The 25,439-nt window shown below is 34.5% G+C and overlaps 1 protein-coding gene across 2 annotated transcripts; it reads left to right on the forward strand.

The window, feature by feature from the left end:
• Positions 1-889: 889 nt before the first annotated feature.
• LOC144452434 (glutamate dehydrogenase, mitochondrial-like) lies at positions 890-24,234 on the forward strand. Of its 2 annotated transcripts, none has more exons than XM_078143527.1 (12): positions 890-1,179; positions 5,194-5,352; positions 6,358-6,483; positions 8,407-8,607; positions 14,889-14,975; positions 15,765-15,853; positions 16,422-16,520; positions 17,022-17,159; positions 18,029-18,247; positions 19,446-19,569; positions 20,120-20,274; positions 20,874-24,234. In XM_078143527.1, exons 1-12 carry the CDS (start codon positions 1,077-1,079, stop codon positions 20,991-20,993), a joined length of 1,620 nt encoding a protein of 539 aa, XP_077999653.1. In that variant the 5' UTR covers positions 890-1,076; the 3' UTR covers positions 20,994-24,234. The 2 variants fall into 2 exon arrangements, with proteins under 2 accessions (XP_077999653.1, XP_077999652.1); XM_078143526.1 differs by lacking the exon at positions 14,889-14,975 and adding an exon at positions 14,720-14,806 and having other exon boundaries at positions 891-1,179.
• Positions 24,235-25,439: the final 1,205 nt, after the last annotated feature.

Below are 25,439 nucleotides of genomic sequence, written 5' to 3' on the forward strand. Positions count from 1 at the left end.
TTAAAATGTAATGTGATGTGATGTGACTTTATAGTATCGTATGTTTTAGATTTTTATAGTTCTGGGTGATTGTCACCTTGGGGAGGTGGCAAACACGTACAGAACAACAAAACGAAAATAAATAACAAACAATGAAGGAAAAAGAGGTAAAAAAACGAAAGATTTAATCAAATTGTTTATTGTCATACTTTCATTGGTATATTAGTAAAAGCACTTCACTGAGGTAATACCACATAATAGCATGCCTCTCTTTGTGGTGATGACTTGACAATGTCCAGCGTAACTTAGTCTAGTTCCTGATAACCATGTTCCAAAAACTACTACTTTATCTTCACACATTACATTACGTTATCTTCACACAGTAATGTGTGAAGATAATGTAGTGTAAATCGGAATATGGTTGTCAGCAATTAGACTATCTATACTATTACATATATGTACAATTGGGAACAAAATTTTCAAAAAACAATCAGGTTTCATCAAGTTGAAAAAGATAATGCCAACACAACCCCAATGTCACTTAGTATATGTACAGATTTACTAGATCTACTATAATGAGGATTGAAATACAAATGTACATGCTAAATAGTTCTTTATGGTTTGCCCATATTCTGTCCAAGTGTGGTCACAGTTCACTATGCTTACCACACCCTTTTCAATTATAAACTTCCCACTGCAAGCATTGTGTTCTGATTTACTCATGTACTCATTTACCGTCTATTGGTTCCTGGAATCTTGAAGACACCTACGTAGAATCAGATGCACCAATCATCGTCGATTTGTGTGACAATGTATGACGTGACGCGAGATTCGCTCGTTTCGATGACGTAATTACACTATTCTTCTGCACCGCACTTTGATTGGTTTTCAAATAGTCACATGATGGACACTCCCCCATAATACCCCTGATCGATTCTCCGGCGTCTGCATACGAAATAACTGTTGACTTTAACGCTGCCGGTAATACAAGGGTGGTTTTAGTCCGATTTAGTCCTAAATTATTGACATTAATGAATTTCAGGTGATTTTAGTCTATTTAATATCATAAGGAGAACGTTTTTAACCAGATTACAGATATGCTACGTTGTGCATCGAGGGTATTTTCAAGTCAACGACAGCAACTCGTTCGACTAACCTGTCCGGCGTCGTCAGCCCAAAATGTTACATCAAGAAGTCTGTGTAAGTAGAATTCTGTTCAATATTTTTATCAGAATATTTTTTAAACGGGCACAGAAAAGCAGATCTTGCTAATGTTGAATAACGCCCGTGAGATTTTCAAGGTCGTCGCGTTAGGGGCACGGTGCATACCCAGTCAACCCGTGGTGTGGTGTGTATTTGCCAATGGTCGTAAAGTGTACACAAGTTTGACCTCTTCTGTACTTGACTTGATTCGGTTTAATATTATAGAAAAAAAATTCGCAATTCAGACATCTTGCTCAGTTTACCATAAGACTGTGTTATTATTATTAGTTAAAAACCACTAAAATGTCGGTTACGTTTTGCGTCTTTATGTGTGTGGCCTTTCACACACAGCTGTGGCAGTGACGTACCAGTATTGCATTGACAACAGGAAACGGTTTGGTTTACATAAAATTCTCGGCCGGTGCCGGAATAACGCGAGTATTTTTTTTCATTGTACACGTGCTAGATAGAAGATAACCATCTACGAATGCTTACGTGCCGGTGTGTGACATTTTGACCTAAATTTAGGAGTCAAAACTTGTGAATATTGGCAATATGTATACATGTAATTGTAATTTTCCCAGTTGACCGCTATGTGATTACACGTACTTTAACTCGAAGAATATGTTATGTAATTGTTTTTGTTGAAACAACAGAACACACAGCCGTGATAATTAGTTCATGCATATTAATGATGTTGCCGTTAGAGAAGTTTGAGCACTTTGTATGTTGATTTTGTCCATCAGAGCCTGTGTTGTCATCATATATAGTAGTATAGTACACGAACTATTTATGATGATTTACTAGCACAGGATCATAAACTTGTTGAAGCTCTTGAAATGAAAGGAAGAAGTAGAGAATGAAAAAAACAGGCCAGATATAATATATAGCTAATGAATCACCCAATTATTTTAAATATCATTAATCTAAATTAATTTCAGTTTAATTAATTACTTAATTTTAATTAAATTTATCTTACATTTGGTTTATTGATTGGGTTTTCTGTCATTCCCAAATAACATTCAACAATCAAAAACCATGATCAAATACATTTAGTCAAATTGAAAGTGTTATACAATAATACATACTAAGGTTGACAAGTATACATTCTTTCATTTGTTGTCCAGAAGTACATTTCAGTTCAATTTTTGTGTCAGCTGGTATGCAAAGCATCCCAACCAGTATACTAGACACTTGAATTTTTTTAAAAAGATGATAACACCATGTTATCATTGTGTTCATTAAGACCCATATTAAGTCTTCTGACTGTTGATACCATTGTTTCTGTTCTTATCAGCTTGATTTTAACTTAGTGTATTAACCTGTCACAGTACGGTGTTAACATTACTGCCTTCTGTAATTTGTACTCAGCAAAACTTTTTTTTTTGTATTTGTGATTTTTATTTAGTACCCAAAGATTGATGTACATGTTGTCTCCAAGCTTAACACTTCAGATTTCTGTCAACAGAAAACAGTTTTCAAAAAAAGTACAGTTATTCATAGATGCTGAGTTTAAATATGTTATCAGAGGAATCCACATAGAACTTTAGGAAAGGAAGTAATTGTTGATTTTTCTGAGCATTAGTCACACAGCAAACCGAAAGTCATTTCTCCATCTATTCCTAGGCTTACAAATATTTCATACAGTTAATATCGACATAGCCTGGAATCCATGGAAATGGGGGTTTTGAATTCATTATTTCCCCATGAGGAAATCAAAATGCAAAATCCCCATTCGTCTGAATCTAGGCTAATAAAAAATATTATTGACGAGACACATATCTTTCTTTGATAAATCCATGTTACAGGGTTTCAGGTAAAGGTCATAATTTGTATGTTTGGCAAATTCATGTTTCAGGGCTTCAGTTAAAAAGTCATAATTTGCATATTACTTTGTCAGCTGCTGTGTACTACGATTACTGTTTCTCAGGCATAAATTTCATGTCTTTACAGTGAAAATGACAATATCCCTTCTCAAGGTCAAGGTATTTACCTCCTAAGTTTGATGTAAACACATACAAAAACAACATTCACTAACACAGCTGAGCTATATGAAGTTTCCAAAACATTCTTGACAGTGCTAGCATTTGCAGGCCAGGTATAGTTGCCAGCACACTGATTACCTTCATTGCATGACCCCTCCCCCCCACCCACGCACGTTATTAGCATAATTCAGATGGTATGAATTAATTTGAAGGATATATGTATGTGTGTATGTATGCGTGTGTATATGTATGCATGTGTATGTATGTATGTATGTATGTATGCGTGTGTATATATGCATATGTGTGTGTATGTATGCATGTGTATGTATGCATGTGTGTGTGTGTGCATGTATGCATGTGTATGTATGCGTGTGTATGCGTGTGTGTGTGTATGTGTGTGTGTATGCGTGTGTGTGTGTGTGTTGGTGGTGGTTGGGTGGACAGCAATCTAGGACACAATTTATTCCTCTTTCTCCTATTGGTATTGTTTATAAACAAAAAATTAGTAGTTGAGTGGACAAAGGAAGATGTGAAATGCTTTCATCATAATTAATTTTAATGTATTATTATGTAACTTTCAATAAATCAAAGTAAATATGAGATTATGGTAATTTCTGAAATTCAGATTTTGTTTACTTATGTAGATTCTGTTGAGAACAAAAAAACACCATTAAATATTTCATATTATATAATTTCTATAGTGTACACACTAAAATAGTACAGAATATTTGTATTGTTATGATGAATTCTGCAACCATCATCCATCATGATTCACTTCCAGAATTTATACATTTCCCATGTTTTGTGATTGCCATGACCTTTAGAACATGTCATCATCATATGATGTAAACTGTTCCAGGGATGGCAAGACTTGAAGTTTATCTTAGGGAAACCAAAGTGATCTTTACCACTCTCAGGAAGTATCAGATACTTCATTCTCAATGGGGACTCCGAGGATAGGTATACTAATGACATAGTTGAGATGATTGATGATGGACAATGGCAGTATTATTACTTTCTTGGATTTATAGCATTGAATAATTTCTACCTAGTGAAATGTCTAGTTACATAGTATGTGGACGGAGAATGAAAACCATGGATAAGTTTTTAAGCTATACATATTGATGATTTGAAAATATTCATTTAAAAGCAAAAATGAAAACCGGATGCTCTCAATAATAAAGCTGACAACTCAAAATGATTCAAATACTCTGACTTTTAGTTTCACTTTGCTTCAACAAAATATCTATTTAAGTTGTAGACTAAATAATAACCATTTCTATGTAAAAAAAAAAAGGAAAAAAAAGAAGCAGAAAGGAAAATTGTCTACTTAACTATAGCCATGTCCTAATCTGAATCAGTTGTAAACAGATTCAAACTATACCGATTCAGTTAAACATGTTTGAAATCGGTTTATGTAAACTTTGGGAAAGAATGAACTAATGGGTTTTGTAATTATGGTCAATCATCATCCAGTATTCTATAAATGGAACAAATTTGAATTATGTATAAATATTGCAGTAATGCCATGCATCTCAAACATCACATTGATGCTAAATAGGTCAGCTGTTTTGTGTTTGTTTACATTAGTTACACAGTTGTTTATTTATAGCTGTGTGGTGATATACAATGCAGTAAAGGTGGAGGATTTGTTATGTGTATTGTGTAGAGGATTTGTTTTGTGTATTGTGTACATAAAACAGTTTCCAGTGACAGTATTAGGTTATGCTGTATCCCATATTTTACCCCAAGAATGAAGAATAAATACTTCCTTGCAATGCACTCATGCTTGCAGTGTTTTCTTCTGTACTTTCACACACTATAGTTGTGAAGGTATGGTCACAGAGAACACTGTAAGCGCTAGTGCAAATACTCTGAATATGACACACTTGCACTCACCTGTAATGGGGTTCTATCATATTATCACTTGACATTGCAGTATTACAGGCATTTTTACATAATGTGTATGACATCATGATGTCAGATGATGAGTGATTCACATACAGTCTTGTCTTTGTTCTTGTAGCATCATCAGCAGAAGATGGCTCAGATGATCCTAATTTCTTTGAAATGGTAAAACAGTACTATGAGAAAGGAGCAAAGTTAGTTGTAGATGACCTTGTAGAGAATTACATGGGAAGAATTCCAGAAGATGAAAAATGGTGTCGTGTCAGAGGAATACTTGGTAGGTTAAACACTATACTCTATTAGCCTGTTTATACTTGCTGGATCCGTCACTTTACTCTTAAGACTATTAGCCTGTTTATACTTGCTGGATCCGTCACTTTGCTGCGTTCATTCACTATATCTTGGCATCAACGTGCTTGATCTGTGATTCTGCTATACTTGTTCGCTATATCTATGTGTTGGATCTGGTTAAGGGGTTGTCGGTGGCCGAGCGGTTAGCTCGTACGCCTCTTACCTCTGCAGTCTGGGTTCGAACCTGCCTGGTGTCGGCTGGGATTGATTTCAAATTTAACCAGGTCTGTATGTAAGAAGGGTGATGCTCAGTTTGACCCTGCCGAACAACGCAGGTTTTCCCCGGGTACTCCGGTTTCCTCCTGCTTCTTCAACACTAGGGTGCTGCTCTTGCGGCGACCATTGAACAAATTTCCGAATTTATTTGGACGAATAAAGATTATTATATTATTATCTGTGATTCTGCTATACTGGTTCACTATATCTACATGCTGGATCTGTGACTCTGCTACACTCATTTACTACTATATCTATTCACTGGATTTGTGACGCTGGTCTATTTTGACCCTCTAGTATGAGGTAAAATGCTATTACAGGTACTTAGAATAAGTCGACCTTCTTGGTCTATTTTGACTCTCTAGCATGAGATAAAATGCTATTGGAGGTAGCGAGAATTGTATCAGTATTAAGTTAGATTCTTATAGCTAATATAGAAATGGTGATATTTCGAATTCCATATTATCTCATATATCCTTATCACTTGTAGCGTACCTGTAGTTTGGAACTGACCATGACATTACTACAATTTCACCATATTGATTTTCCGAACGAGCAAATTTCAAAAAATTAAAATAGCAGTTAGCTGAAGCATTAGTAGTGGCTGTCCTTCAAGGGTATAGGTAGGCTATATCACTTAAAACAGTAGATACATTTCAAACTTTCAACAGCAAGAACAAACTCATACTATTTACTTTTGACTTTTATGTTGCAGATTTGATGAGGCCGTGTAACCATGTGCTAAGTTTGGTCTTCCCTGTCAGACGTGATAATGGTGACTGGGAGATGATTGAAGGCTACCGTGCAGAACATAGTCAACATAGAACACCAACTAAAGGAGGTATGTTTAACAGTGACATAGTCAACTGTTAGTGTAAAGTTGCAACATAGGTGCCATTCAGCACCAACTTAGTGAGGTACTCTATGCTGAACATTACCAGTGACAGTCTCCTGAACATAAATGTAATACCAACTGAGGAAAGTTTGTACTCAGTAGTGACCATATCTGTTCGATTGCGATTCACTTCACCCCAATTTCAACTTGCCACATTTTCAACTCTGTCCCGTTTTCAAGCTGTCCATTTCAGAAATGTAAATGCAAAATACGTAAACAAGGTAAGGCCTATCTGTACCCACTAGTGATCTTGATTTACATCTGTGCAAGTCATAAGTTGAATAACTCTAACAAAGGGCAAAAGCTATATTGACCCACTTTCTTATGGTCAGCTGTTTACTATATACACTAATATGATAGCCTTACTAGGTATAATAGTTCTTGAATTATGTCAAACACAGGCTTGATTACTGTTAGCATATTTTCTGTGTTGGTTTGTGTTACATACATGCCATTCATTCCATGAATAAATATATGAGGTCAAACTATAAATAAAACATAAACAACTTATTATGAAGGAGCCCTCGGTCATAATAACCATAGACATTTGACAGTTTAGGTAGGAATGAAATAATAACTGCAACCCTTATCTTTCTCACTGTAAAACCTTGCAAATGATGGATCAGTCAGTCGGTCAGTCAGATAAAACTTAAAAGCAGAGAAGTATACACCAGTTCTTTATAAACCTGATTTTGAAATGTGAGTTGGGGATAAGGAATGCAATCCACAGATGTAATCAAGATCATTAGTACCATGTAATTCAAATGAGTGAACAGAATTCATTGGTACATCATTAGATAAATGTATCCATGGCAACCAGGTTAAAAAACTAGATTGCTGGCGTCTGTGCTTTCATTTAAAATGCTAGAATAAATTATTTATGAAATATTAAAACATGGTTTCATGGCAATAAATCAGTTATCCATGGAATAACCAGGGTTATATGCCGATATAAAATTAATTATCCATGGAATAGCCAAGATTGTATGTGCGTAAAATCAAGCATCCATGGAATAACCAGGGTCATAATGGCGATAAATTACTACATACCAAGTTGTTAGAAGTTCCATGGAAAAGTGAGGTTTATATGATGGTACATATACTACTTTACTAAAAGCACTTAAAGTATGAAACAACCTGCCTGCTGCAAAGAGTAAATCACTTAATGCCAAATGACTAAGATGCATGAACTGTGACATAAAGCAATTAATCTAATTAACATACTCAGTGTGTTAATGATTGATGCCCTGCCTTAGTAATGAGATACCTGTATATCACATCATGCTGGCATTTAAGCTTTATACGTTTTTTTAGAAATGTGAAATTGACAGATCCTAAGGTTGATGACCTACAAGTAACCGTATACAGTGAATACAAATTATATTGAGTCACTGATCTAATGCCATAGTCTGATCATGTCTGTGGAATGAAGTCAGAGAGAATGATAAGGTCCAGGTATATTTTATGTATGCAAAACATGCATAGCATGGTGTCACTTTCTGATGAATTCATGTCAGGAATTTTGTATTCATGTTGTGTTGTGTTGTTTTGCATTGTGTTGCACTGTGTTGCATCGCATTGCATTTGCCTGTTGTGTTAACGTGTTGTGTTGTGTTGTGTTGCATTGCGTTGCATTACATTGCATTGTGTTTGGTTGCATTTGACTAGATGTGAGAGAGAGAGATCAAAGAGGAACAAAGCTATGGATAGCCTCTAGACTATAAGCTGTGATAGTGCACATGAATTTTTATAGAAAATACCAAAATTATAGACCAGGTTTAAGACATTATTTTTTACAAATCATCTCATACAGAGACTTGTTACCTGAGACTGAGTGTTTATAAGTTCTATTCTAACTGTTTATAACAGGTGTACGTTATAGTATGGATGTCAATGCTGATGAAGTCCAAGCCTTAGCAGCATTGATGACATATAAGTGTGCTGTAGTAGATGTACCATTTGGAGGTGCCAAAGCTGGTGTCAAAATTGACCCACGTAAATATTCTGAGTTTGAACTGGAAAGGATCACTCGTCGTTTTACGCTGGAATTAGCCAAGAAGAATTTCATTGGTAAGTGGTGCATGGTGTGGGTGTGTGTACAATATGTCACATCATAGACCCTTCATGTGTAGGGTCTATGGTCACATCTGTATGTTTGCTGTGTGTATGTGTACAACTAAATTGCAATGTGTATGATATAGATATAAAGCATGTTGATTACTATGGACAGTGTGATTTCTCAATCTGTACCTTGATGTTGAACAAAAAAAAATTGAGTACTATAATTCTGCAGAATTTCACAGATTGAATTTTATCTGAATGTATGTGTATATAATCTGATGAAGGGAATTACCGGTTTATGAAAAGTACACCTATTGCAAATTTTGGTTTATGTGTGTGAGACCCACAGAATAAGATTAACTGGAAGAAAGACAAAGTCTAATGCAACAGTTCCAGCTGACAGTTCTCACATATAAACTCAGATTTGCAATATTATTGTTACATACAGAAGTCCCATTTAAATGCCACTCCAGGAAATAGAGGTATTTTTATAAAGTTCTGGAGAGTCATTTCATGATTTCATATTGCATTAATTTCACCCAGTTGTGAAAAAACACCAAATTGAAGCTTTTTCACCTTTAGTGTTCTTTCAGTTGTACGTATCAGCAGACATGAATATTTATTAGATGAACACTGCATATTCATGGCTATTTATCTAAGGAAATAAGCACGTAGAGTCATGAATATTCAATGTTCATCTAATTCATAACCCCAAAGTTTATGGAAATACCTTTATTTCCTTGAGTCGTGTTCCCCTTTAAAAATGAGTGCATACATACATCATTATCATCATCAGTATTAGTAGTCCAATTTGTATTTCACAAATTAAGTCTTTGATATATCCGTTTATATGAATTCCTGTTACATTGAGAAACTCACACCTTGTCCATACTTGAGTTCAACATCACATTGCACTTCTAGGAAAGGTGTATTTCAAGTGAACTTTCTGATAAATTGTGCCCTCTTTAGGTGAAGTACAGTATGGCATCACTTTATTGAAAGGTTGAGTCAAATCAAATGATGACACTAACAGTGCACTGTAGTGACTAGTCAGATAGCTATGAGGAGAGATTTCAAAGAAAATACAAATAAAGATATTTACGATTCAGAATTACTCAATCACATCTTGATTGGTCTTCTGCATACAAAAACCTGTTTCACTTTATATGAAATTGTAAAGATGAAATGATTTAATTTCTTGCAATAAATGTGCCTCATTATGAATACAACCTTTGATCCAAGGATGTCACAACTCTATTGTATCACCAGAGGGCGCACTTTACTAGAAAGTTGTATCCAGAGTGAAATTGGTACAACATTATCACAATTTCTTGTTTCTGAAGTAACCACAATGTTGCTCAAGTAGAATCACATCTATAGTCATTGAATAAAAAAACGCTTATTCGTTAGTTTTGTACACATAGAGAGTAGTTTGTGTAAAATAACTCTCTTTATTTGATAAAGTTGATAACTTGCTACAGATAAGCAAATACTTGATATATGTACCAATTATCACTCTTGCTGGTGTACACTACAACTACAAGCAGTAGACTGTAAGATACGTTGTGTTGTTCAGCTCTGAGTGATCACTGATAGAGCAGCACAACATGTCCTATCTTACAGCCTACACTGCAAAAAATATAGCAAGAATTTGAAAGCAATTGTTTGTGTCACTAACATGATGTAGATCTTGCATGCATGAGTTCATCCTTCATGCAAATACATGGTTGCCATGGTATCCACTTGCTATAAAGCTATGCTTCAGTGTCTTGCTATTTGATCATTACCATCACCAAACCCATGACCCTTGACCTGGCACTTCTCAACTAACTATGGTGTCTGTGTAGTACCTATAGACTTACTGCTATCTGTGATGTGATATAGGCTTTACAAATACTCTGTAGAGCTTTCTCTCTTTGCCTGGTGTCGCACAACAGAATGGCTCTAAAATTTAGATTTAGATGTTAACAGAATGCAGTGTTTTGTAGCTTTGGGTATGTTGTGATGAATTTGACGTACTGTGTTAGGAAGTAGTTTTACTCGACTAAGAGAAATTACATGTAGGCTTTATATTTTTGTGCAGTCTAAATTCTTGAAATATCAGTCATTCATGTCATGGTCAGTGCAACATAGATAATTTGAGTTTCATATATAATATATGGTTATCAATCTGATAAAATGCCACTAGAGATGAGAAGTACATTCTGAATGAACCATTGCGATCACCTAGTACAACCGGTAACACTGAAGTAAAGCACTTTCTCTATGTGCTACACTCATTTATAGCATTCATATCAAGTGTAAAAGTATACTGTTTCAATTGCTTTATTTACAAGTCTAGTATATGGCCTTTCTAATGTGGTCAATTAGCAAATGAAACAGTATATTTGTACCCTTGATATGGATGTTATAAACAATTGTGGTACATACAGAAAATACTTTACTTTGGTGTTATGGGTTGTACTGGAAATGAATGCTATAAATTATTGTGGTACATACAAAAAATGCTTTACTTTTGTGTTATAGGTTGTAGATATTTGCTGGTACCCACGCATTATAAATCACAAAGGAAATGAGGGCTATTGAATTTAGAAACAATCAAGTCATTCATAGTTAGCTTTTGACAAGGAGACAAATAAAAAACACTTTGATAATCTGATTATTTTGACCAGATTTTATGAAATATGATTCTGATATGGTCAATATTGATAAGTTTATAATGTATAAATTTTAATTTAATATGTTGAATTACTAGAAAGTGTTTGATGTATAACCTTTGTCGCCATTTTAATTTACCATACCTAGTATAAACCAGTGTACCAAAAGTATAACTATCTCTGGAAATTTGTTTATGTTGGAATATAACTGAAACTGTCTTGTTGAATTTATTTATATCAGAAATATGTCTTCAATACACAGTTTGGAAATAGAAGCTGTTATTAGAATGATTCAATTATTGGTGTTAGCAATCTTGAAAGTTTTATTCTGGTTATAGATTTTATCATTTTTGATGTCAGTTATGTAGCCATCACTTTCAAGGCAAACCCATAGATGTATAGTAGTGTATTTGACTATGTCATTACAGTTATACTTTAATGAGTTGACCACTCTGCTATTGTACTTTAAAGAGGGATTATTCCAATTTGAAAGAAATAATCAATTGTTACCTCTATAGAATTGTAATAATTTATTGCCCTGCTGTCACAGACAGGTACTGTATATTAATTGAAATAAGTTACCTATCCCAGTAATGACTAAACCCAACCTCCCTCCCTTATAAGCTACCCCTCCCAGTGATGACTAACCCCCCTCTATTCTAAGTACAGGTGTCCATGTTGGTGAGCTGGTACATCCACAAGTCCAGGATTTGTTGTCTCAAATTCTCTGTTCTCTGTCTGCTTTCCTGTGTTCTGCTCTAACTACTTACCATCATACATTCTCTCATTGCAATCATCCATCCATCATTCTAATAACTGTTGATATCACACAGTTCAACTAGAACTGACACACACATACATGAAATGTATACTACCACTGTGAATGTATTTAATATTGTGTTTAAATTTATGTAAAGCTGTAGAAATTTCTTCTTTTTGATTCAGAAAATTTACGTGTTGAAATACCCACATGCTGCACACAGCACAAGTGTGTCCATAAATTATGAACCATATAATCTCAATTTCAAAATTCAAAATTTGATAATATGCTTAAACACCAACCTGCTGCACACAGCACAAATGGTGGCCATAAAATCCCAATTTCCAAATTCAAAATTTGATTTGGTTCAATGAAGTCTAGTATTTATTATAAGTGAAATTCTGTTGAATTTAGTTTTATAATTATTGTTGATATACTTTTAATAACCAGCTTTGCTTATTTTTATGAAAATTTGAAAAACCCCAAAATATGTCAAATTTCATATGAGCATGCTACTCTATCAGACTACAAGATAACCCCAATACTTCACTGGAGATCAAAGCAACTTGTTAAACTTTGACCTTTAAGACAGTGCAATATAAATATGAGCTGACAGGATGGATGTGTGGTCCATGTCAGGTATGGTATGCTGATAAATGTATTGCGTCTCTAGTTAACATGACCCAGTACAAACAAATGACAACCCGTAGTACATGTAGTCAGGGTATGTATATTATTTCACAAGCCACCCAACTACATGTCAATGATAAGGCAACATAGATAAAACAAATATGACACCCTGGTCAGTGGTATCATTAATATATGCACCTAGGAAGTAAAAGCCTTAAACGTTTGCTGTTACATTGTTCATGAAAACTCAAAACAGTTTTCAGATATAAAAAAGAGAAAATGTTGTGATCAAATTTTATGACGAGATCAAAATGATATTAAAATTATTATTTCAAGTTAAAGTATCTTCCAAATACTTTGTAAGAGATGGATTATTTGTTACAATATTATGAAAATAAGAGATACCACCCATGTAGGTAGACTGTAAGGGTGTCCTGTCATGGCATACTTTCAATACAGACTACCATTTAGGTTCATGTGGCAAAACATAGCAGGAAATACATTCACAAGTGGTAGTTAGTACATACAGTAACATTCACAGAATACAGTTATAATTAGTATGCATGGTGACATGTATATGGAATGATAGCTTTATATATATACATTGTATGTATGTATGTATGTATGTATATATATATATATATATATATATATATATATATATATATATATAATGATATATATATATATATATATATATATATATATATGTATATGTATATATAATATATATATATATATATATATATATATATATATATATATATATATATATATATTATATGTATACATATATATAATATATATATTATATGTATATGTATATATAATATATATATATCATTATATATATCATTTATATGTATGGAATAGTGATGTGATTTCATTTCTAACTAACCTGTGTTTTTTATTTATTATCATACTGACTTCAATTTATCAATATGTATAATGTTAAACGGAACATTGTTATATTTTAGAATGTTTTGATTTATGATAAGACAACTTTACTTTAGGCAAAAGAAAAATAATTGTGTGTTTCCGATAACATGGCCTTAGGGTATTGGGTTGGTAGGGTGGGATTTTATTTTAATTTTATTTTCTCTTTTTAATTGTTTTTATTTTTGAAAAATATTGCTTCGACCCAAATGAAATATCGGTTAGAATACCCTTTCTGTGATATTTTGATGAAATATGTACAAAAATTGCTGGAGAAAAAAAACAGACGTGAATGAAGGTCAAGAAGACAAAGAATTTTATCTTTTTTGTTTTAAATATTTTAAAAATATTTAGGGTCGGCGGCTTAAACCAGGGTCAGTCGGGTTATCGGAAACACAATTTTTATTTTTTGCCTTGGTGTGTATTGTTTCTAATTATTCCAAATATGTTTTGTAAATTTATGCTAGTCAGTTTTCGGAATTTGAAGAAAATAAGCAATATTTTCTGAGCTTGTAATAATAACGGTTTATCATTTTACTGCAAAGCAAATGCATATTTCCATAGAAAGAAATTGTTTACCAATATATGTAGACTGTAAGATATGTTGTGTCACTCCGGCCTCCTCTCTTCCTCTCAATGTGTGAGGGCGCCCTGTCACAGCATACCTTACAGACTACAAGATATGATACTATCATTTTTACAATAAAAAAAAAACGAACAAAAAAAATTTCAAATAATTTTTACTTCTATTTATTCAAATTAGTTAGTTAAAATGCATGTTATGCTTATACTATAATGAGACTAAGTCAATTAGAATAAATAGAACAATAACAGACATTTTCTTTATTTGTATGCATGATTGTATAAAACATGCATGTTTCCTTTATTAATACGTAAAGGCAGAAAACTAATCATTAGCTGATGAATAGAAAAGAAAATGTCTTTAATTTGTACTAGACTGTTTTTTGTTTTTATACAAATGCATGTTTTCTTTTCTTAACTTCACAATACAATGTAGACTATTGAAAAACTAACATAACATAACATAACATAAACATAATAAATGTACCCTGGTACATGTACTACAAGATTTTGTTTTTGCACTCTATTTTCTATGCAATTTTGCCCCAACTACTAGGTCCTGGAGTTGATGTACCAGCTCCTGATATGGGAACTAATGAACAAACTATGGCATGGATGGCTGACACATATGCAACTACCACGGGTAGGTGTTATCTTGTATTAGGTGGTGGTGGTGTGTGTTTACCCTAATTGTGTGTGTTTGTTTGTTAAATGTGTTTGTTTAGGACCTGGTGTTGATGTACCTGCCCCAGATATGGGGACAGGTGAACTTGAAATGAGTTGGATGGCAGACACCTATGCTCACTCTATTGGTAAGTATAGCAAAAGTCAGACGTGTCTATTGTAGACCTGGGCTATTTGATTTAAAGCCACCTGGGGAGCTTCGAAGCACCTCAAGTTGCCCAACATCTGTTTGATTACCATGTGATCGTTATGTCATACTTCATACTCAGAGTTTCTTGTGAGCTCATGAAGGTTGGGGAAGCTTGAGGATTGACCTGACCTGACCTGACCTCACTGGGATGAGATTTAGTTATCCAATCTACATTTAATAAGTATTTTTCATTTCAAATTTGTTTAGACAAACCAATTTATTCATCATGTTTAATGGAATTATGGTACAGATAGGTCTTAGATTCCCTAGCGTCCCCCACAATGCATTAAACTAGATTTCATATGACCAAAACTCCCCACTAACATCATTTGTTGTAGAACCAAGTCTCCTTGGAGTGGATTATGCCAAGCCTTGTTGTAATAAGTAGTTTTTCATACCACGGCAGATCTCACGAGATCCCGCATGAGCCAATGCATTCACAGCAACCACAGGTTGTTCATGGATAGTTCATCCCAGTCCCTTAGTATTCTTACATGGTGGTACAGATGCCTGTAAGTTTTCAAATCTTGCTCAAGATGTAGAAGTTTATATGATTCAGTCCCAGGTTCTAGCATTTGTGTGAACTCATAAAAATTAGATCACAGTATTATTTGATTCAGAATCACCACCTCTTACATACAGCTGAAACAGTTTTTCATACCCAAATTTTGATCCAAATCTGACCACGGCCTTTAAGTAACTAACAGTGAAATGTTTTGTTTCCAAGGTTACAATGATATCAATGCTCCAGCCTGTGTAACTGGTAAACCTATCAGTCAGGGTGGTATCCATGGACGTATCTCAGCTACAGGACGTGTAAGTTTTCTTCTGTTGCTGCTGCAATCTTAAAATAGCTAATTTTTATTGTCACATTTTTAATATGATGTTGTTCTGAGAGTGAGTGCCTTCCCCACATGCTCCATCCCAGAACAACAAAGTGGAAAACAAACGACAATAAACAAGCGCGATAGAAGTAAATAAAATAAGTGAACCATATTCCCATATCAGATTTTAATCAGTTTAGGATTTACTATAGTTTTTAAAGGATATTTGAAATTGCTGACTCTTTGATATAATTATTACCAACACTGAGATCTATGACACTATCAATGAAACTGAAAAATACAGTTTTTATGAATTGTGTTGTTATCACAAAGTGATGACATGCTTAGTAAAAAGTATGTTAACATTTAGGAATCACTCCTGGTTTATGTTGTATGTAAATCAGTGAGTGTTTATGTAAATTAGTTGGTAGTGAATTACCATGTTAGGCTGCCAGATCTCTAACCATTACAATGGCTGTATGATCAGTTTTGTGTTGTTTGGCAGAGTGATGTACATATTGAGAATTGATCCCATTGTATGTATAACTTATCATTTACAGGGTATCTATCATGGTATTGAAAACTTTGTCAATGAAGCCTCTTTCATGAGTAGTATTGGTGCAACGCCAGGATTTGGTGATAAGACCTTCATTATTCAGGTACGATATGCAAACAGAATTGACACGTAGAATAAGGGCCAATAGATGAAAGTTTGAGTTCATTGGGATTTGGATAGCAGCCAGGGCACTCTGAAATAAGCGAATTCAGGCAAATTAGGATTGTGAATTTTGATTTCTCCATGTGATGGGGTATTTTGTGGACTAAGGACAGTATGAAGTTTGTGCTAAACCTGCACTAGCTGCATATGGAATATTTAAAAAAAAAATATTTTGTTAGGTACAATAACTTACTCAAAATATCATACACCGTGAACAGCATTACATCACCTGTGGGTAAACATACTTTTTGTAGCTGTATACACTATAAATCAAATCAAATTGGTTTGCCAGTTTAACTGGGACTTGTCACAGGTATCATTACCCTTGGCATATAAACCAAAATTATTTTTGGCATAATAAAGCAAAAATGATCCGTTATTTTGCATGTAAATACAGAAATAATTAATTATTGTAATATTATGTGTTTGTTCTCTGTGATAGGGTTTTGGTAATGTAGGTCTTCATACAATGCGTTACCTGCATAGACATGGTGCCAGGTGTATTGGTGTGGCTGAAATTGATGGCAGTATCTTCAACCAGAATGGAATTGATCCTAAGGAGCTAGAGACATACAAAATTGTAAGTAATTCCTTAGTTTATCCACTGAAGTATCACCAATTTGTAATACTTGCATGGTTTATCCTAACTCAGTGCCATACTATTGTGACATAATGATGCTCATTATCAAGCACCATTCTAACTCATCATTTGGTTGCTTCGAAAATGTTGATAGTGATGATAATAATTTTGATGAAATCTCGGTTTAACCTGTTTTTTACTTGGTATTAAAATCTGGATAAAAATTGTGTACTTGTTCATAAGCTTTTGAACTCAACTGGGTCTCTTTTACCTCATATTATTACATATGTACCAGAGATTACTTGCACTGGTGTGCACACATACTAGTGGTATTTGCACTGCAGTGCAATACCGAAAACATTGTTGCATATGTGCATGCAAATGATATGCAAATGAGGACACCGTTTGACACAAAAACGCATGATCGCATATTTTTCATTTTTACAGAAATTTGTTGTTTAGGATAAACATATGTAATGATAACAGAACCCCCATGCCGTGTGAGTTCCAGTATGGGTATGCTGGGGTATTTGCGCTCATGCTTGCAATGTTTTCTGCTGCACTTTCACTTACTGCGCTCGTGAAAGTACTGTCACAGAGAACACTGTAAGCACTAGTGTAAATACCCTGAGTACCCCACACTGGCATTTGTGTGTCATGGGGTTCTGTCATATTCTGAAATTAAACTTACATAGGTATGATATTAGATAATTCATTATTTTGCATCATTCTTCTGGAAATTCTCGATGGTTGTGTTGTCACTCATCGTCCACTCCTCTTTTCATGGTACTCTTCTCTTCCTCAGCTGAAACAAAGACAATTATTGTGTCATGATATGATATGAAACTGTATGACATTTTATCTTGCAGAATAACAAGTCTATTGTTGGCTTCCCTGGTGCTGAGCCCTATGAAGGTAACCTTCTAATAGAGAAATGTGATATCTTGGTACCTTGTGCAGCAGAGAAGGCAATCAATGCAGAAATAGCACGTGAACTTAAATGTCATATTGTGGCAGAAGGTGCTAATGGTCCCGTCACACCGTCTGCAGAGCAAATTCTCCTTGAAAGAAAGATTCTCATGATTCCAGTGAGTTGTTGTCATATTATTTATGTCAGTGTTTTCTTTTCTGAACATTGAAGATGATCTGAGTTTGGATGTAGTCCTAGTACAGGGCAATCTGAGGGTAATCTGATGGTAATCTGATGTTCTATACTACAGGTTGTAAATGGGAATCTTACACCATCAGCTGATATCTGAAATAAATATTATGATATTACTTCATAAGAAGTGGGCGACATAGAGTTGCAAACTATAGTTTAATAATACAGGGTAATCTGAGGGTACTCTGTTGTAATCTGAGGGTAATCTGGGGGTAATCTGATGTTCTATACCACAGGTTGTAAATGAATCTTACACCATCAGCTGATATCTGAGAAGAATATTTATGATAGTATTTTGCAATAAAACCCACATTTAGAGGGCTATGTAGAGCCAGGTGGATTTCATATATTAGATCATTCTTTTATTCTGGACCAAATTTTCTATACAACTGGTAACAGTCAACTAAAGTGTTTTCACTGCTTGTCACAATCATTTATAGCATCCATAACAAGTATAAAAGTATACTGTTACATTTGCATTAGCCCAGCGTCTCTCAACGTAATCAATCTGTAAACAATGTTTCCATACAAAGCACAAGTTAGTCATAAAATGACTAGATAGGAAACGTAAATGACACAAGATGTCTTGGTCTCACTTAGAGCAATAGATAATCACAGTTGTGGCACTTGACAGTTGCAGTTAGACTGGGACTCATCCAGTTTTGTTGTAAGACTAAGACAATTTGTTACAAAGAAGTTCTGAATTCAGAGCATTGACAACTTTACACTTCAGCTAAATCAATCAACCATAATCAACTGTCATTGTACAGAGGTTGGTGACAATCACAAGGACAGAGTTTGTGGTCACAGTTTGAGGTTTGAACTACTGTCAAATACTATATTTTCAAAGGATTAACTTTCCACTGAATTTAAAAAATAAGTGTTTCCTGGACTTAATTTTCACTGATTTAGAATGGTGTACATGCACGGTATCTATGGATAAGAAGTATTTTCAAGGGATTTTAGTTTATAACTGAAAATCACACCAGTGAAAACAGTGAAGTAAATTCAAAGTGAAAATCTAGTATGCCATGCCATAGTATATCCTTACAAACCAGGCTGATAATGTCAGTACTATAAATTAAAGTGCCTATATTTATATACTCTTATTTCTATATTTGTAGGATCTGTTCCTCAACGCTGGTGGTGTGACTGTATCATACTTTGAGTGGTTGAAGAACTTAAACCATGTCAGTTATGGACGTCTTACATTTAAATATGACACAGAATCCAACTATCACCTCCTAAGTAAGTAATCAAAGCTCCAGACCTCTCCAAATATAAAGTGGTTTGGTCTACCAGAGTATGTATGATTTCACCTCCTACCCAAACCTAGGGTCCTTTCCAAATGAATGGTTTGGTCTACCAGTCTTGACAGTGTGTATGACTGTATGGGTCCAGTCTTCCTGAGTATTGTGAGGGGTCCAGACTTCCTTAGTATTGTGAGGGGTCCAGACTTCCTGAGTATTGTGAGGGGTCCAGACTTCCTGAGTATTGTGGTCAATTCTTGGTCTAAATCTTCAAATTCACGTCAACCAACTAAATGTAGTTTAGCTTTTCAAAAACTTGATTTACACTTTTCATATATATAACCCTCAATGCCAACCTCAACAAAAAATAATCAATTTGAGAAATATATCAAGTTTTAGCCACCTCTCCCAGTTACAAGAGATTCTCACCATCTTCGTCCTACAGCATGAATTCTTACAGGGTAAATTGTAAAGACACAATATAGATTTCACGTATCTTTTCAGTTCAGTTTTAATAAGACAGAATTACTTTATGATTTGATTTACAGACAGTGTTCAAGAGAGCTTAGAGCGTAAATTTGGTAGGAATGGTGGTAAGATTCCAATCACACCATCTGATGCTTTCCAGGCAAAGATTGCAGGTGCTAGCGAGAAAGATATCGTACATAGTGGTCTTGCATATACCATGGAGAGGTCATCAAGAGTAAGTAAATTACAAACACACATACAAGTCTGTGAAGTTGTATTCCTTACAAATAAAGTTTATCAAATAATGTTGTATATTAACAAATATTTTATGTGAACAATTTATCAAATGATATTCTTTATATAGAAATATTTTATGTAGAGTTTGTCAGGTATTTTCTATATAAACAATATTATATGTAGACAGTTTATCAAATAATATTCTGTATAAACAAATGAAATATAAACAAAGTGTGTCCAGTGATATATCTTATAGATAAATATTACAAATAAACACAATTTATTAAATATTTCGTATGATAAACAAAGTTTGTTAAAGGACAGTACAATATAGTTACTTTGGAACGGTAAATTGGAAATGAATGCGACATTTCGATCTATCTACTACGGACCTTGATCACGCAATGATTCAGAGAGAAACATTAACACTGAATATGTGATCAAGGTCCGTAATAGACGGATCAAAACATCACGTTCGTTTCCAATTTATCGTTCCAAAGTAACTATATTGTACTATCCTAGTGATTCTTGGAACCGTGAACAGTAAATTCTCCACAGTTTGTCAACTTGATATTTTTGCATGTTATTTGTTCTTAGAATATCATGCGTACAGCCCTGAAGTACAACCTTGGTTTGGACCTCCGTACAGCAGCATACTGTCTTGCCATTGAGAAAATCTTCACATCGTACAAAGAAGCTGGACTTACATTTGGATAGACGATTACACCACTGATACTATTAAAAAGATTATGGCACCAATACCATACTATGATATTGTACTTGAACTGTGTGAATTGTGTATAAAACCATATTGATCTAAAAATGAAAGTGTATCGTGTCATTGCAATAGGGAACTTGCAAACCCGCCATTTTGAATGTTGCATCATGGGAAATATAAATATGAATCAATCAGCATTATAACCAATCTTGTTCAATTGTTTGTAATGACAAATAATGTAGTCATGGTTACCCTGACCATTGTTTTAGGTTTATTCGATCGATAGCTCCACATTAGATAACTACAGTTAATCCCATAGTCCTTTGCATCTGAGCATGCTCAGTCTGGACTGCAAGTTCCCTATTATCTAATATATTAGTTTATAGATGTGTATACTAAGCTTTAATAAGAAAAAGAAAGAAGGAAAGAAAGCCATTTTGACCAAACCTGAAATATTTCTGAGAGAAAGAAAATGACACTGATTCTATCAGCTTTCAGCTTCAAAGTGTAATTTAAACCAAAATGCCATAATCCTTGTATTAATTCCACCCATCTTTGTCTTCTCCCATATTTATTGTATGAAACATAAAATTTATTTTGTTTCGAACAGAATAATTACAAATTGTTTTTTAATTCTACTAATTTTTTATTTGACATTTTATGGATTGAGTCTGTCTAACTGAAATGTTGAGAGTAAGATTCAGTGCAAATGTAGTAATAAGGGATTTTAGAATTTCTTTCTAGAATAAACAAAGCATTTCCTGTTCATTATTCTCTCCTCCAATGTCCTCAAAACAGTTTACCGTATCACTGATGACAATATATACCGTCAGAGTCCACAAAACTTCTTTTGAAATTAATCCTCAAATTTTTGCTGTTTCATCAGCATTGTTTTTGACTCTGAGTAGAAATTTTCACAGAAAACTAGACTGCGAGATATGTCATGTTGCTCCATCTTCGCCAGCCTACTCTACCTATGTGCAAGGTGCTGACCGATATGTGAGGGCGCCCCATCACCGTGTGCCTTACAGACCACCTTGCTCCCACAGTCCATAAACATTCATTCTTGCAGTTAAGCTATCATTTCTTGGAGTTTTGTATTTTGTTAAATGAAGGAGATTAGCAGTTCAAACTAATTTTTTTTATAAAACTTTCAACATTATTTGAACTCTCGTGAAATCATCTTTGCAATCATTTTTTGTCCCCAAGTAGAGTTAATGGAGGGATTATGACATATTCATTTTTATTTGAAGAATAATATCTAGGTCTAACTTCTCCAGCATTAAAAGCAGATCGCACAAAATTTGAAATTTTGAACATCTCATACTTGAAATAAGCTATTATGATCTGTAGATTATGTATCCATTTCTTGAATACTAATGTTGAATTTGAAACGCAGCTGTATGTCGAATGGCTAGTATTATGGTATACATGTTTCTTGCATACAAATTTTATTCAAAACCTGTCAGTATCCATGGCAACATATCTGTATTTTTATTATGATTTCTGAATTTGAAACAGCTGTATGTCGAGTAGCTAGTATTATGGTATACATGTTTCTTGCATACAAATTTTATTCAAAACCTGTCGGTATCCATGCCAACATAATCTGACATGGCTGTATGTCGAATGGCTAGTATTATATTATACATGTTTCTTGCATACAAATTTTATTCAAAACCTGTCGGTATCCATGGCAACATACCTGTATTTTTGTTATGATTTTAGAATTTGATTCACACCTGTGTATCTAGTACTAATAATATATTATATCGCAATATATATGTACTGTGCATCTGAGTACTGAATGCATTTCACTATACCCACTATATTGTGTATATTCTGATGTATAAAAATGTTCCATTTTGCCAACATGAACCTTACAGGTGTCTGCTGAAACCTATGAAGTATGTACTAATATAAAGCGTTATGTATATCCATGTGTATTCAGGTCTAAGTAAAAATGAAATATGAAATATTCATGTTTGGTTTGGCAGAGTTTGTGTCATTTCTTAGATTTTCGACTGTGCAGTATTATTGTGCAATTATGTTTTCAAGGAGGGACATAAGTTCATCTTGTAACCTTACCACCCCCTAAAGTTGTTATGGTTCGGCCCATAGCTGTTGTCCCTAATATGAGGTAGGGGTTATGTAGAGTGCACAGACCAATTTAGATGTAGACACTCCAGAGAGTCTGTTAGTTAGATCAAGTGCTGTATGTATGTACTTGACAAGGTAGCGCCCAGACTGTCTTACCACTTAGACTGAAAGACATGCATGGGTTAGAGGTTGATAGGAGATCATCTTGGATAAGTTTCATGGAGCGAGGTAGAACCAAACTTATCCATGAACATCTTTCTTATTGACCTCTACCTGACTTAGATGTCAATTGTTGGTTGGTTTCATTGTTGACATCATCAAATTGTCACCTGGGTACCCATACAACAGTGTTGCAAACGTACATTGTTAGTGTGTTGGCAGGGGGCATTCTCACAAACTAGAACTGATATCTCTTCCACAACACAGTGACTGTGAAATATGCATCTTAAAAAGTTCTGTAAAAGAAGCTGTGGTTTATGACGATGGGGAGGGGGTGGTGCCTTAGTCATTGTTCAACTACTAATTATATTAGTAAGACATTTTCTTCATGAAATAGAAAATTGTAGAAATTGAACGAGGAAGATTTCTATTGGTCGATATGTTGGTGTCAACACAGGTTGACTTCTAAATCATTTCGTGGTGCTACTATTAACCATTAGTCTGTAAGGTACGCCGTGACAGAGCGCCCTCACATATCGGTCAATCCCTAAGAAGAGGCTGGTGAGGGCGGTGTGACACGATGTATCATACAGTCTAATTAACCATTAGGTAAACGCTTTTATAAGGTGTGTACAGAATGATGAACCTTTCATTCCATCTTATTCATGTCATGTGATCACACTTTATCAGTTTATAAGGTATAGTGAAGAACAAATAACACATGTATCAAGAGAAGATTATTACTTTCAAAGTGCTGCCAATGTTACAATTAGGTGACTTTTCATCATAATTTCATAAATTATGTCTGTCAGGTGTTCACATCATACTCATCCAAACCAGCCACACAGATACGTTTGCTACATTTATTGTCATGTGGGTTTTCACAGCAGTCTAAATATATTCATCTTCATACATTCTCATGTATAGGCAGTCCTTGTGTCAAACAGTCAAATTATGAAATAAAGTTCAATATATTATTTAAACTATATAGCATCAAATATTACTACAATAAGTACAAAATACAGCCACTCTAGCTCAGTTTTAGTGCAGCCACTCTAGCCAGATGTACAAATGTAGAAATTGTACCCATACTAGCCAGGTAGTACAACTAAGTGAACTGACTGATGGTTGTGTCTCAGGTGAAGCATATATTCCCTGAGTTAATCATGCTTGCACACATTCTGACATTTGACCATTTCAACTTCACATGTTTTTCTAATTGAACTGTGTAACATATTTAAGCACAGGGAACCAGGAATCGTGTTACAAACAAACATTTCATTTTAAACTCATGGAACTCTATATACATGTATATGTATGCCTGTATACTACGGTATTTATATAATATACTATATGTTTCTATATATATACTAAACAACTATAGATAGTGCATATTTTATTTGTTTGTTTGTTTGTAACATGGTTCCTGGGCTCCCTTTGATTCGAGGCTTGCCAGCTCGACCATCCACATGACCTACTTACGTCTCCGTCTGCGAGGACCAGTTTGACTCATGTTGACTCATGTCTTAGTTACCCAGGTTATAAAACCTGTGGAGTGATTTTCACTTTTAACCAGTCAGTTCCTCAAATAGATATCATAGTAGCGATATGGAAACAGTTTCTTCAAAATGTGTCTGTGAAAAAAACTAGCCAGATGTAGCAAAATCACTAAATTTTATTACACAGATTACGTTGTTTGAAGATCAATCACAGAATCGAATAACATAACATGTTTTTTGCTTGCTCACAAATGACCGAAAATAAAACGTACCAGGATGTTGAATTGCTAAATTATTTATAAGGATGACATCATCTTTTACAAACTTTGAACCGATCAAATTAAAGACAGTGTAGGCCTATGACGTCTTTGTCTAAGGATCCGGATATAAACTTGATTTGATTCGATAAAGGCCAGAGTGGAAAAAAGTTTGAGACAAGACATTGATGTATTTCAATCTTGGAAGCAGACTGGCAAATGATATTAAAAACTATGCTTTAGTTGGGCATTTCTGGGGTACCGTGCAGTGCACTGCTCGAGTGCCTCGTGTATCAGTGTATCGTGCGGTTTTTGTCAGACTGGGTTTTTGTAGACCTATTAGTCAAACAGCGCCACCAAGAGTCTATTTTTCATAATGGCGCCGCGACGAACCTACCTACAGACTGTAGACTCTCACTTTTTTATCACG

The sequence above is a fragment of the Glandiceps talaboti genome, chromosome 22, assembly GCF_964340395.1.
Source record: "Glandiceps talaboti chromosome 22, keGlaTala1.1, whole genome shotgun sequence".
Classification (NCBI taxonomy): domain Eukaryota; kingdom Metazoa; phylum Hemichordata; class Enteropneusta; family Spengelidae; genus Glandiceps; species Glandiceps talaboti.